Source organism: Dermacentor albipictus, chromosome 1 (genome assembly GCF_038994185.2).
Source record: "Dermacentor albipictus isolate Rhodes 1998 colony chromosome 1, USDA_Dalb.pri_finalv2, whole genome shotgun sequence".
Classification (NCBI taxonomy): domain Eukaryota; kingdom Metazoa; phylum Arthropoda; class Arachnida; order Ixodida; family Ixodidae; genus Dermacentor; species Dermacentor albipictus.
Window position 1 is genome coordinate 46,286,588 of NC_091821.1, and position 14,955 is coordinate 46,301,542.

At 46.8% G+C, this 14,955-nt stretch overlaps 1 protein-coding gene across 4 annotated transcripts in view; it reads right to left on the reverse strand.

Moving 5' to 3' along the window:
* The window catches only part of LOC135905938 (uncharacterized), a 108,370-nt gene that overhangs the window by 23,426 nt on the left and 69,989 nt on the right, over positions 1 to 14,955 (reverse strand). The window contains exon 1 of one of the 4 annotated variants that reach the window (XM_065437092.2): positions 11,147 to 13,605. The exons of the other annotated variants lie outside the window; for them this stretch is intronic. Coding sequence (XP_065293164.1) covers positions 11,147 to 11,200 — 54 coding nt within the window. The 5' untranslated portion in view covers positions 11,201 to 13,605. Of the gene's footprint in view, positions 1 to 11,146; positions 13,606 to 14,955 lie in introns of those variants that run through there. 4 annotated transcript variants of the gene reach the window in all.

The window sequence follows — 14,955 nt, forward strand, 5'->3', positions numbered from 1 at the left end:
AAAAAAGGCTTCCAGAATACGGGGCGATCATTTTTAACTTTTACGAATTTTTTTAATATGGCTTGCTGCAGATAACATAATTCTAGTCCTTGAGCTTGATTATTAACAGAGGCGGACATTACTTGCTCGTGAAATAGAAACACATGTTCGACTAATTAACACAAATTCATCTAATAACTTCTTAATTAAATACTTTGGGACGTACATTGCAATTTATGAATTGTAGCCGGTTAGTTTGCAAGGCGTATCTACTTGGAATGAATTTCCAGAATGATGCCAGTTAAGAGATATACGCCGTCAAACTCGCCGTAAAAATTCATTGTTCTACTCACTTATTTTAAGAAAACGTTCTTTTATGCATTGAAGCACCAAATAAACTAGAACGTCCATGTATTTCGTCCCACACTTTGGTAACATCTTGAAAATGGTTTCATGCTGGAAATTCATTTCAAGCCGATACGTGTCACAAGTTTACCGACCACTATTCGTAAATTGAAATATGTGCCGTAAAGCACTTAATTAGGAAGATAATTAGTAAAATTCTGGTAATTAGTTGAATGTGTGTTTCAATTTCTCGAGCTAGTAATATCCGCCTCTTCGAAGAACGCAGCTCAAAAATAACTATGATATCTGCTAGAAGCGATATTTAAAAAATTCCGTAAAACTTAAAAATGATCACCCCGTACGTTTTTTATGAGAAAGCGAGAAATGCTTTAATGAGAGCTGGAGATATTAGTTTATCCAAACGCCTTACATTCTACTCCAAATGGATAGGGATGAACATAAAATAATTCCAGCAAAAATCAAAGCAAGTCTGCAAAAACTAGATGAAAAAACGCCCCACTGAGGCACTCCTCTATGCCCCCCGGACACAAACACTTTTGCAAAGAACAGCCTCGTCGCTAGCTCATTAGTCAGGCGAAAATCGAACGGACCTCTGGCGCTGTTTAACATGGTGCCAGAAGGAAGACTTGAACAGCTTTCGGGCGTTTGGGGACGTCGATAGAAACTCCAGGTGTACCATACAGAGCTTGGGCGCTCGTAGAGCCACGTACTTTCCGCAGACTTCGTACGAGTGCCCCTTTTCTGTGTGACGGCAGTCCACTATCATCATCACGCGGAAGCACAACCCCCGCTCCGTGCCACGCCAGCTGCGGGTACTGCGGATACCGGCGGCCGCAGCTTCGATAGGCTGCGCAAGCGAAAATTCAGCAAAGTATAGCGCAGCACACGCCATGTCGTCTGCTATGCACAGCCCTTCGCCTCGCGACATGCAGCGAAGAGATCCAGTCGCTCTTTTCAAGGACAAGTTGTGAAGGCCCGGCAAGTGATGCCGAATTCATTGTTGACCAGGGGCTATGGGATGTTGGGCTGTCGCTGCTATGAATAAGCAAGCTCCCTCGTGGCAAGCCGCTAAGCGCGCGCCTCTGTCAACAGACGGCGTGGGCCAAGCGGCGCTAATTCGCGCTTTCGCAGTGCGTAGAATCTGCTCCCGCCGGCGACCGCGACTCACGCGGGGCACAGCGCGAGCCCCACTATCGTGTTCGCGCTGTAAGAGTGCACCGCCCAGTACTACACAGTAGAGGAAATTTAATTAAATTCCGGGTTTTTTACATGCCAAAATCACGATATGATTATGAGGCACGCCGTAGTGGGGGCACTACGAATTAATTTTGACCCCCTAAGGTTCTTTAACGTGCACCCAATGCACAGTACACGGGTGCTTTTGCGTTTTGCCCCCATCGAAATGCGGCCGCCGGGATTTGATCCCTGCGCCCTCGGGTCTATAGCAGCGCAACGCCAAAGCCACGATGCCATCATGGCGGGTATTTCAAGTACTATACCAAACCGGAATCAAACACGCACGGCAAAAAGAAAAAAAAAGAATTACAGGGTCTTTTAAGATCCCTGTTAAGAGGTGAACGGCGGAAGCCTACTCTTCTTCCTTTTTATGTTTCGCCTCTTTCTCTCTTGCCTCTTCTCTTTCTCTTCTTTCTTTTAGTCATAACTGATCACTACTAAGCATCTTAGTCATCTGTAATCAATTGTGGTGATTACAAGCCGTCGTTAGACATATTGGTTATTTCGGAGCCATTAGTAGTCATTACAAGTCATTAGTAGTCATTACTAGTCATTACTAGTCATTATTAACCTCTACCAATCTCTATTGTAACGTTATCATTCACTAACTGTCACTATCAATCATTTTTCCTTTATTAATATCTCTTTAATTTGTCTTCATATGGCGTGATGACGCCTCGGCGGACACTCCGGCGGTCAGGTCTGCTGACACAAACTTCACCATGAGCCTTGAAAGGCTTTTGCCTTTAAAAAAATAACGAGGCTTCTTCTCACTAACGTACAAAACAATGGTAGCGTTCGAAGTGGATGACGTGAATTGCATTTTCCAATTTTCGCGATGAAGACGCTATACACTTCAGTCTCTTCTTTTCTGCGCAGTAGTTCATTTTACGACCACCACTGCTCCCTCTGAGACGTTGGTCAGTCACACCACCAAAGTGTCTTAGCCGAGCCTTGGCGAAAACACAGGCGCTCACACACCGCCTACACAGCCGTGGCCATTCTGCGAAACCGCCGCTCAAAGAGGAGGTCTCCGTACGGAGCCAGTGGAAGGACACCGCGAAATACTAGCGGAGCCGACGCAAGCTGTGGGTCTCTCGACCGACTCCTCGAGGCGTACACACGAGTCATTATTTCATAGAAGCGCAAAAGTGATCCTCTAAAAACAAATCCTCCCGCAGACGCCGTAAGAAAATCGTGGAACACGTATTCATACTTCCACGCTCGCCAATATTAGTGTGACTGGCGTAACTCCCACTCGTACTCCGAGTTCGGAGGCTCAACATGTTTAGCGGTCCGCTATATGTATACTGATATACTACAGGCCATTACATGTCGTTCTTCGTCCAGCCATTTAAAGAGCGGAATGGCCCTGCGACACTGCCGTACCCTTATTTGAAGCACTTCGCTGAAGAACTATATCCTACGAGCGTGATAGCCCATGCAGTCGTCATACAAAACCCTATAGTCTGCTAGGTCTCGGAAGTAAACAAAATAGCCATGCCATCACAGCACTTTCAAGTAATTAAGCGAAAGAAATTTTATAGTTTGCATACCTTGCGCTTAATTTTGGCTCTATATCAAGAATAATCTTTTGAAGGAAGCATTCTACGCCCACAACCGCTGTAGTGACAGGCTCTCTGAACCGCAAGAAGCTCGGAGGTCATGAGGTTACATTTCTTCCCGCCTTTAGGGAGCCTCGTTTTGACGGATTCAGTGTAGGGGCCGCACGGCGAAGTATTCACTGTGACTTGCAATTCTGAGGAGGATGCGTTATCCGCAATGTTCTTTGTTTGTTTGTTTGTTTGTTTTTGTTTTTCTTTTTCGGAGATCCCTAACTCTGAAAGCTTTTTCGGTCACGGGTACAGGTTGCTCCATTGAAATCATGCGGCTTTGTGGAGGCCATAGAGCTCGCGCAAAGTCATCAAAGATGTTCGCACGTAAGGGCCCTTCGTGAACTGCGGTAGCACATTTATAGCTATCGTGATTGGCCAGCGCAGTTTTGCAGATGAATTACGAATTCCCCTCACGTGTGAAACGTGTGAATATTTTTGTGTGAACTCGAATCCTGATCTACTCTGCTCTACTCTGCAACGTTGCACAGACTAGTACAACAAGGCAAACACCTAAACTTTCTGCCGATGAAATTTAACGTAGACCGTAACAGTTTCGTCTTCTTTCTTTTTTTATACGTCTGGACGACCACATGCGCGGAAAATGACCGCACTCCTGTTTGTCGTTCACACGTTACACTGTAATAAAGAGGGTTGGCTAAACATATAGAATATGAAGCTCCGCCGATACCCATTTGTTTATGCGCTTTCCTGGATATAACGTCGCTGAAGGTTCTGTACTTACCACTCATCCCGATTTATACAATTCCATTTGATGCGTTTACAGACTACTAAGCTTCCTGTCTGAGATTCCATGGAAAACGTGTTAGGAGGGCTGTGTCGTACAAGCATCTAACAACGTATGGCTGCAGCCTTCTCGATCGGAGCACGCGTCGGACAACCTGGATAGCTGCAGCGAGCCGTTAACTGGAACGCTGCTTCCCGCATTTGCGCACGCGTGGCGCGCCACAGAATGTGGAAGCCGTTAACTACGCCGATCGCGAGTTTCATGGCGAGCGGCGTGGCAAAGCGTGCGTGTTCTCGACACAAATTCAGCACCCAGCGGATCATCCTTTGCTAACTCAAATGACTCCGTATGTATTCTGTGCTGGTTCCATGCACGTGTGCTACTTCGGAATTCAGTACCTCCTTTAAAATCAGTAACTTTCATTTTGTTCCAGCAATATTGCTGGCGTCTCTAATGACTAGAGTATTCGACTGGTGTATTCGACTAGAGCTTGCCGCTCTCTGCATTTCTCAAGAGAGAATGAGAGAAACGAAAAGGGAAAGGTACGGATGTCAACCAAGGACGTGCCGGTTGGCTACCCTACACTTGGGGAGGGGAGAGTGGAAGAATAGATAAGGAAGCGAGAGAAGAAGAATAATAAAGAGTCAGTCATTCACAGTGTCTGTGGCAGAGGAATGTCCACTGTCACAAGTGCTAGTACAGTTCAGTAGCCTTCAAGAAGTGCAGAAGGGCTTTTCTGGCATTTCGCATGCAAGAATGCATAGGCTATGATTCCAGGATATTTTCCTCCGAGAGAAATCTATTACCTAGTAGCCTGAGTTTAGCTTGTAGAGTACGTGGATGAGCGTCGAAGGATGGGCAATGACAGAGAAGGTACTCTAGAGTCTCCTCGCACCCGCAAAAATTACACGCCGCGCTGTTGGTCATTCCTATTAGCAATGAATTGGAATTTGTAAATGCGACGCCTAACCACGCGCGACATGGCAAAGTTTCTGCATTTTTCAAGAGAGAGAGAGAGAGAAAGGGAGAGAGGGGCAAATGAAAGACAGGGAGGTTAACCAAAGATTATCTCCAGTTGGCTACCCTGCACTGGGGGAGAGTCAAGGGAATGCGGTAGGTGAGAGAGAGACAAGGATGTTTAAAAAAAGGGGGGGGGAAACATACACGCACACACACGTAAACACGACACACACGAACTGTTTCTGTGGACCCTGTGACGCAGTCTGCAAAGGCGTTCCTAGTGTTACGCAGTGTCACCATACAATCCTACGTCACACAGTCTACAGTCATAATTTGTCAGAAAGTCCCGTGTCTTTTAAGTACCACCGCAGCGCCTTCATAGCGGATCGCGCTGATATTCGCGTAGGCCAGCTTCCAAGGATGTTTTCTGTTATTGGGCGCTTGTCCAGTTTGTCTAGTGTGGCTGAGAGAACTGCTCTTTGCGGGTTGAAACGAGGGCACTCACAAAAAAGGTGCGCGATTGTTCTGTTGCACCCGCAGAAATCACCAAGTGGGCTGTTGGCCATTCTGATAAGAAAGGAGTACGCATTTCAAAATGCTACTCCAAGCCATAGACGCGTACTAGAAGGTTGCAGTTACGTCGTGGAAGCTCGGGCGGAATACGGAGCTGTAAATTAGGGCCCAGGGTATGAAGGCGTGCACTTGTGAACCCGGATGAATTCCACTAACTAATGTTAGGTCACGCGCAAGTGCGGAAAGTTTTCTCGCTGCGTCGGCTCTCGAAAGTGGGACGGCAACGCAGTTGACGCCGTCGTGGGCAGATCGGGCAGCTGCGTCTGCTCGGTCATTGCCATGTATGCCACAGTGACTAGGCAACCACTGATACATCGTGTCCTTAGTCAACTATGCGATGGTGGACTTTTCTGATTTCTGCGACAAGCTGCTCATGTGATCCATGGCGCAGTGCTGATAGTACACTCAATAGGGCTGCCTTGGAATCACAGATTGACCATGCATGGGGTGCTTCCTCCTGAATGGATGAAGAGCCGCACGCAGGGCTACCAGTTCAGCAGCTGTCGTTGATGATACATGTGACGTTTTTAGCTGTATTTTGAGGGGTCTTGTTGGTATCACCACAGCGGCAGCTGAACTTGCAGGTGTGATTGAGCTATTGATGTAAACGTGTACGCGGCCACTGTGCACCACATGTAAAAGTCCTAATGTGGCCGGCTTCAGGGCAAACGACGGCATGTTAGATTTCCTCGTGATTCCTGGGATGGTGAGGCGTATTCCAGGTTTGCGCAGGCACCATAAAGGTGAGGATTTTTCAAAGTTATTTCAAAGGATATGGGGGTGAAGGGTATTTCTTTAATGAAAGACCACTCCGGCATCTTGGACCGCATTTCTTTCTGTTTTAGTTTTTCTATTTTTTTAACGCGGCAGCTCTTGTGGAATTTTCAGTTCTCCAAGTGTTCGTAATCCATAACAATACAAGTTACGGTACGCACTATTGAATTGCTGTGGTTACTTGCCTGGTGGTAACCATAGTGAAGGAAGCCAGCTGCACCTTTTATTCTGATGAACGCTTTTATGTGGCATGTACGGAACAACAGAGAGCAGTGTCGGGATGTTTTCATGTTGCTCTACAATTTTCTCACCGACACTTTTCATCTAATTATAATATTTAGGAAGTTCATTCATTGATTATGTGCAATTATGTAATTAGGGGGAATGCAAACGATAATCGGAGTATCTCCAAGCGACGGCAAACAATTTTACCTTGGTTCCGTCCAGCTTCGTGGGATTTGTATATTTTTTAAACCTTGGTGCATGATAGTTGGGACACCATCAGGGGCGTAGCCAGGGGGGGGGGAGGGGCTTATGGGGCTTCAGCCCCCCCCGAAATTTTTTCGTGCTGTCCATGCACCGCCGACCAAAGCGACTCCCGGAGCCGGAAATCACTCTGGATTTTGTCTAGAATGTCTAGAATGTATACTTAAAGATCTTGTTGCGAGGTTTTGTGTATACATGCAGTGAACTTTGTTTCCAGTGACACTTTTTTGTCCTTTGTCAAGCCGTATTTTCCCATTTGTATATCCCATTGTACGAGGGCGAGTCAAAGGAAAGTGCGCCTGCCCTAACCGCGCAATAATGGTTCGGTTCATTATCTGCGAGGCATGCGCGTAGGAGAACGGCATGTCTCATTTGCAAAAGTGACACGCAGGTGTGAAGATAAATATTCTTTAATGCTCTCATACACTGGGTTGAATATGGTTGCGTCACATAATGGACACTTCAAAAGTTGAACAGCTCGGTGTCGCGAAGTTTTTGACAGCTAAAGGTGTTTCCAAAACAGAAATTAATCGCCGTATGGCTGCCTTTTACGTCGAACACGGCATTTAATGGACCACTGTGAAGTGTTGGAGTAAACGGTTTAAAGGACGTTGTAAAGACATTCCAAGACCGGGCCAAAACCATCGTGCAAACACCCCCCACACAATTTCAAAGGTTCATGAGCTGATGAAACAAGAACGGAGGATAAGCATCGATGAACTGGCAGACCGTCTGAACATCAGTCACGGTTCGGTTCACGCCATAATTCATGAGCTTCTCGGTTATCGGCTCTTTGGTGCGCAATGGATCCCCAAGATTTTGATCCATCGCGAGAAGACGGAGAAGTTTCGCGCTGCCTTGACTCATCTGATCGGGTATCACAATAAGGATGACGACTTCTTGTTTGCAGTTGTGATCGGGGACGAACCTTGGTGCCACTACTACGAGCCTGAAACACGACGGCAAAGCTTACAGTGGAAACATTCGAATTTACCACACCCAAAGAACGCAAAGGCCATCATTTCCGCTGGAAAGGTGTTGTTGACTTTTCTTTCGGCCGTCAGGGTCCATTACTGACAGAATTTGCTAAATCTTGAGAGGCTATCAATAGTTTCCGATATTGTGAAACGCCAGAACGGCAGTGTGTCGCAATCAAGAACAAACAACGTGGAAAATTGACGAATGGGGTCATCTTGTTCCACGACCATTCCTGTCCCCACGTCGCTTATGTGGTTAATACAAAACTGGCAAAGTTCAAGTGGGAAACGCTGCAGCATCCGCCATACAGCTCAGACCTGTCACCTTGCGACTTCTACATTTTGGGGCAACCGAAAAAACAGCTCAAGGGAACCAGATACAGACGTTTTGAAGCAGCAACCCAAGGAGTTTTGTAAGACGGGAATCACGCGACTCGTTAGACAATGGGACAAATGTCTAAATTCTCATGCAGACTACTTTTAAATAAAGTACCCCATTGTTGGCTCACATTCATTTGACTTGCCCTCGTATACCATGCAGAATTCCTGCTTTTTATACGTGCCCTCTGTTGCGACTATGATTTCGGTGCAATTACTCACGATACACGACCGGTGACAGCTGCTTTTGCGTAATACAGTAAAACAAATTACAGCGTCATTGAGATTTTTCACTGGCCATTGCATATATACAAGAATGTAAGCACGGTTCTTGAACGACAAAGTTTCATTAACATATTTGTCCTCAACTTGTTCAGTTCATTGCCTTTTAATTTTTCATATCAGTGGCATGCACTGCTTTCCTGGTTTCGAACTGATATAGTTCTAAAGTTCGTGTGATATTTTCTTTACTTAGATAGACAAAAAATATGGAAGCATTGATATCAGTTACTTAGGGCAAAATTTTTGGCACATACGAGTATATTCTTTTATGAAAAAATACGTATTTTATTGTTTTGACTGTGCGTAGCGTTCAAGAATTCGTTTGCAGCATCTTTGGCAATGACAATGCAGTTATTATTCATGGATTTGATCCCTTGACAACTTGTTTAAGAGGAAGCTTTAGCGCGGGCCCAATCCGACGCGGCCTATTCAAATACTTGTAAAACGCAGAAACGCTTTTCTTATCAAGAAGAGATCAAGAAGAGAAAGAAAGAGGAGAACGAAGACTGTGCAGCGGCCATTCCTGTTGTTCGTAGCCTGCCGTTCCTGCTCTCGCACGCCTAAATCAACCCCTTTTCTCCGTGCTTACCGTAACAAGATATATATATATATATATATATATATATATATATATATATATATATATATATATATATATATATATATATATATATATGTATGTATATGTATATATATATATGTATCGACCACCATCTGCGGCTCTTTGGTGTTCACCCACAGTACAGCACCACCGTACATGAGCGTCTTTAGATACATACCACCCACATGGGAATGCGACGGCCGCTAATCAAACCCACGACCAGTACTGAACCACCACGGCGGGTGAGATTAAAATCAGGGAATAAATTAATTAAATGAGAGAAGAACGAAGAAAAAGTTGACGTTATCGTAAAAAATACTCATTTTCCCCCTCCCCATGCGCACTTCAATACTAGCCCTGTGAAACAGTCACATGGCCAGACAAAAGCTGTTTCACAGTACTAGATCTGTCTGTAGATTGATTGATTGATTGATTGATTGATTGATTGATTGATTGATTGATTGATTGATTGACAAGTCAGCGAGTGAGCGAACAGTGTCCGTGGTGGGCACGGTCAACCTGTTCAGGGCGGGTATCGGCAGCTATTTCGTCTATGCTGCATCTCGTGCGTCTCCAAAGGGCACGAGATATCCAGCGTTACGTCAGCATCGACCGACGTCCATGATTATGACTCTGTGAACTTATTTTTTTCAGACGAACATGGTTCATTAACTTTCAAAACCACGGCATTTGGTAGACATATAGGACGAAGAGAAAAGGCACACTAGCCTTCTCCATTCGTCCGGTGTGTGTCAAGCGCTGCCGTTTTCAAGATGCAGCACCATCTAGCCAGAAAGCCTATATTGTATTATGTCCGCTAACTCATCCTTTTTTTTCTCTCTCTCTCCGTGATATCTTCATGTCGCATGCGACGCTTACTACAGGACAGCAAGCGTGACGATCTCGCAAACTACACCAACTGCCTTTATTCGCTTCATTAGTGTCGCTATAGCGCGTCACAAAGGCGATTCTCGCGGGAATAACTCGCGCATATCAGCGAGGTAAGTTAATGTAAGTTCATAAATGCATAGAGCACGATAAGATAAAATTTGCCGACGTCTTAAACGACGCCCACTGCTTCAGAAAGTGCTGGTGGAAGGAAAAAAAACGCCTCTCGGCGTATTAAAGATCTGTTGTCATGCCGACCAACGTGAGCTGCCTTCTCGCTAGTTTCTGATTCCGCCACTTGTATTCAAGCACGCTACCCTATGCTTACGACATAAACAATAGTCGTTCGTTACAGCGGCAACAAATCCGCTCACGTGCTACTAGGATCTTGTTAACCGCGCGTTCTTTTAAGCATTAGAAAGGCTGTGGCCACAAAGGATGCCCTGGATAAAATGTATACCCTTATTTTCCTTCTTCTTCGCATTGTTTTGCTTTCTTTCGTGGTTTTCTTTTTCGTTTTTTTCTGATGCGAAAGTGTCAAAGGGCTTACTGAGCGAGAAGCCCGCGTTTGTCATCTGTAGGAGCGAAACGGCATCTCATTCTCTGTTGGCTGCGACGCCAAGTCACGAGCGCACCTCGAAGGTGCAGAGCGGGCGAAAGGGAGCACCTGCTGCAGCAATAGTGCGCCAGGGGCTGCCTGTGGGGAGAGGACGCTCGCTCGCATTACTCGTCCGCACAAGCTCTCGCCTGCGTTCTAACTGCGCCTCGGTAAGGCCGAATCAAAACGCGCCAAGCGTCTCAACGCACCCGCTTGTGCGCGAGAAGTTCATAACTCGAAGGACCACTCAGGGGCGTTCAATTGGTCATTAATGCTTTTGCATTCCAAACTCATAAGAAATGTTCAATTGTCTTTCTTTCTCCTTCTTTTGTAAGATTGGACAGACAGACCTCTCACAGTCCACAGAATTAAATTGTAAGGTTTAACGTCCCTCCTAAACTGCACAGTTGGTTACGACTCACGAGGGACGCTGTAGTGGAAGTCGCCGGAGTAATTTTGACTACCTGGGGTTCTTTAACATGACACGTGCCGCAGAAGGGAAATGAGGGAGGGGGGCGCATAGTGGAGTGAAATAATGTGAGATATGAGTATTCTCAGCTGTACTATTAAAAAAAACAGATAAATATACCTCTGGGACCGCCATCACATCGAAAGCACAGCACGTTTTCGAGCATATGCACTAAGTAAGAGAGTAGATTAAGAAAAACACTGCTGCATTCGTCTCACCAGTGGCACGTAGAGGCAGGGCAGTTTCTGATCTTCCCGATCCGTGGAGTACATCTCCGTTTTTCTTCGGAAACTTTTGGAGCACTCGGATACACAAAGGTCACTCGCAGTCAATGTCTCTAGTCCTCACGGTGATGCGGAATTTTCTAAAGAACATGGTCACCGTATTCGAGCTGGTACGCGGGCAAAGTTGGCAACGCATCACCACGACCCCTACCCACGGAGTAAGGTTAACGCGTGAAACACGGAGCTCAGAGAACAATGACAGGAAATGCGAGTCAGGTAAGCCCACCGAACATAGCGATATTATTAGGAATTACCACATACTCAGGTTCGAGGTGTTACTTATCCACGCTGTAGTACAGCTTCAGTTTAAGCTCTGTACCTTCGTGTGCATTTGAGCCTGATTTGCCTCCACACTCCTGGCATTCTGTCCAAGTGGAAGATTTGCGCACTAAAACTGACAATGCATGTATGCGCAACACCACAGCCGCTCGAATGCTGCTGAGACGATTGGTGAAAAAGTACGAGTCGCTGTAATGTTCAATGCAATAAAGTCAGTAAGATTAGTTACGATCTATTGCCACCTCATCCATTCATTTGGTCTCGACAAATTCACGCGCAGCGCGGCAGATGTTTACTGAATATTCGTAAAGGGTATCAAGACGCGCCTACTAGACCAAAGTTGGAGTTTTCGTTCCATCTGCTCTGTGTGAATAAATACCCGCAAAATTGTCGCAACAATTAAAACCCCATGCCTAGGAACGGAAGAAGAGTATTGGCCTGGAATGGAAAGTAAAACTATTCATGAAAATTGCTCATCAAAGCATGTTAGATATATGAACAATAAAACAGCCCATATTGAACGGCAGAGAAACCCGTCACTTATGATACTACATAACAGTCAGACTTCGCAATATTACAAGATGAATGCATCGCTACAGGAAGATGAATTACCTGTTAACAGCAGAAACGATAGTTCAACTCGAGTCTAAAGAATGAAATGAAAAATTATGTGGACAGGAGTGCCAAGATAAAATAGTTGCTCACAGATATATAGCTTGTCGGCAAATATTACAAGTCCCAATAATTGTCAAAAGCGCGGAGTCCACTTCCAACAATAATCTCGGTGGTCCAATTAAGCGACGCCCAAGTCACACAGTGCTTAACGCTTTCTTTCGCTGAACAAGAGAGAACAAAATATGCAACATGCACAAAACTACAGTGAGCGAGCCAGAGGGCGCACGTGTCAGATTGTCGCGCAGACTGCGTCACTAAAATTGCAAAATTTATAAGGTGTTGCATGCAACGACGAGCCTGCGACGTTGTAACACAGTACGTTCTGACGTTCTAGAATGTTCAGTAAACTCCAGAACGTTTTAACGTCTAGTGTACGACACCTGCGCGAAGAATGCACAGTAGAATAGTGATTTCGTGGATCAGCCGCACCTAGACGGAGAAAGCTAGCCTGGAAGTAGCGTGAGAGCAATGCTATGTCACGTAGCAACGCTGTCCCAAGCACAGGAATCAGTCGGTTTGGAAGGCTGAAGGCGTATATAACTGAAAAACTCTTCTGCTAGAAAACACAATGTGAGACGACACAGATGAGGTCTACACAGATATGAATGTCATTGTTGCGAAGATTTGAACTTTATCCTTGCCATCAAAAACGTTAAGGCTCAGTTTGACTATTCCACACATACACAAAATTCAGACGCACGTTTTACGTTATAAATACATTCAATGAGAGCCCAGAGAATACGCAAGCGCTCTAGCCCGTATTTTCGTCATAAAGACCTGCACTTGAAACACAAATTCCTTGCAGCCAATGTCGCATGAAAAGCTACATGCAGCGCTGTATATAAAGCCGCGATCGTGGCTCCACCCCAGGAACCTGCCGCCGAATTGAGCAAGTGGACTGCACGAGCGAGTACTTAAAGCATAGGAACACCTCGACTGATGCGAGTGATCTGAGCTGCACACATCAGGATGGCGATGAATACCAAGCTATGGCCGGGCCTTTGTTCCGCCTCCGCTGGATGAATCACTCCAGGATTCCAGATACACACCGCACTTCGTCGAGAAGAACAATGGAGCTTGAGATTACAGCGTCGCGCTCTACCATTCCCTTCTGGCCACTCACTGCGGAAAGGCAAAACGTCCGCAGCCAACGGTTGCCTTTCGCTGCCACATAAAACACGTGTCGGCTTGTCCACACACAGCAAGAGTAGCACGCACAACGCGGTATCGCGCAGCACACGACCCACGGTCCTGGCCCGAGGAAACGCCGGAGGCGTCTAAGCGGCAGCAGCGCAAACTGGGGAACACGCGTCGGCCAACCCGCCGGCGCTTCGCGACAGGAATGAGGACATTCCCGGAACCCGTCGAGGCCCGCAACAGACGGACGGACGCGCGCAATCCGATCGTGACATCTGACCGGCTGCCCGGCCGTTCGACCTCAGCAAGCAGCAGCAGCCGGCGCACGGTGGCGTTCTGGGGAAGGGAGGAGGAGGCCGTCGAAGACGCGCAGAAAACTTCCGCTCTGCTCAGTGTGCGCAGCTAGGTGTGCGGAACGAAGGAATGGCAGGGGCTGGCCCAGCCGGTGCAAACTTTGCAGCAGCAGCAGCAGCAGCAGCAGCGACTTCGGCGGTTCCGTCCGGCGTACGTAGCCGAGGCGAGAAGGTTTTTCGCGAAAAGAAAAAAAAAGAAAGGAAGAAAGAAAGAAAACGATCGGGTAAGGAGGGCAGACGGGCTACCTGGGCTAACGTGAATTCGAGTAGCAGCGATTTCCTTCGCGCGAAAGCCAGCGGTGGAAACAGGGGAAGGAGGAGAGAAGAGGTCGGGCTCGTTTCTCTCTCTTCATTGTCCTACCTGCTGAGCGGTTCTCTGCAGAGACACTTGCCGGTGTTTACTCTTTTCTCCCTGCCAGTAACTGCGAAAATTTGAACCCTGCCCGAGCAGAGGAATGCAAATTTACGCAGGGCTTGTGGGCTGAAGGCGCCAGCCAGTCATCTGCAGTGAGGTTAACGCATACACTCGCAGAGGACGTGTCGGGTGCCAAAGCCAGGAGGTCAAGATCATGTTTTACATTCTTCTCCCCCCCATCGTTCCGGCAGAAAAAGAACGAACGCGGAGGAAGAATGCAAACTCGGAAGGCGTTGTGGGCCGCATGGAATGGCAAACACAAGTCGTCGTTCGGAAGTTGGATGCACGGACACGTCGCTGATTCAACGAAACTGCGCCGTCTTGAACGTCTGACCTAAATGTTCCGGCACGCCGAGGTCAAGTTTAATGTGCTTGTAACACGAACGAGGGGTGAGGAGGAGACAAGAAGGCTCGACATGAAACACGTTAGCGTGCTCCTTCCGAACAAACGACGGATAAACAGGGCTGTTCTACGCGCAGCATCAGATACTTCTGTTCCGGGCAGCGGATACATTAACGGCTCACGTTATTTCATTTAGAGGTCACCAAAGTCGCACTGGCAAAGCATAATAAGAAAACCGTGCCCTTAGGATATAAAGGTAAAGACGGCAGAGCCGCTATCCTCAGGACTATTTTTTTTAATGCACTCTAACGCTGAGATGCTACGCTGTGGGCTATTAGGCACCTCGCAGGGGAAGGCTCCGGTTGAATTTTGACCACCTGGGTGGCGATACTCCAGCGACGCCTTTTCCGATGCTATGACTTTTCACGCTTGTCGCACTTCCTAAGCGGTCAGAGCGACACTTCGCCCATGTTATGAATGCGATGAGCTGGCAGTGAATGGTGAATGATTAGAGTGGCATACAATCGGGCGGAAGGCATCG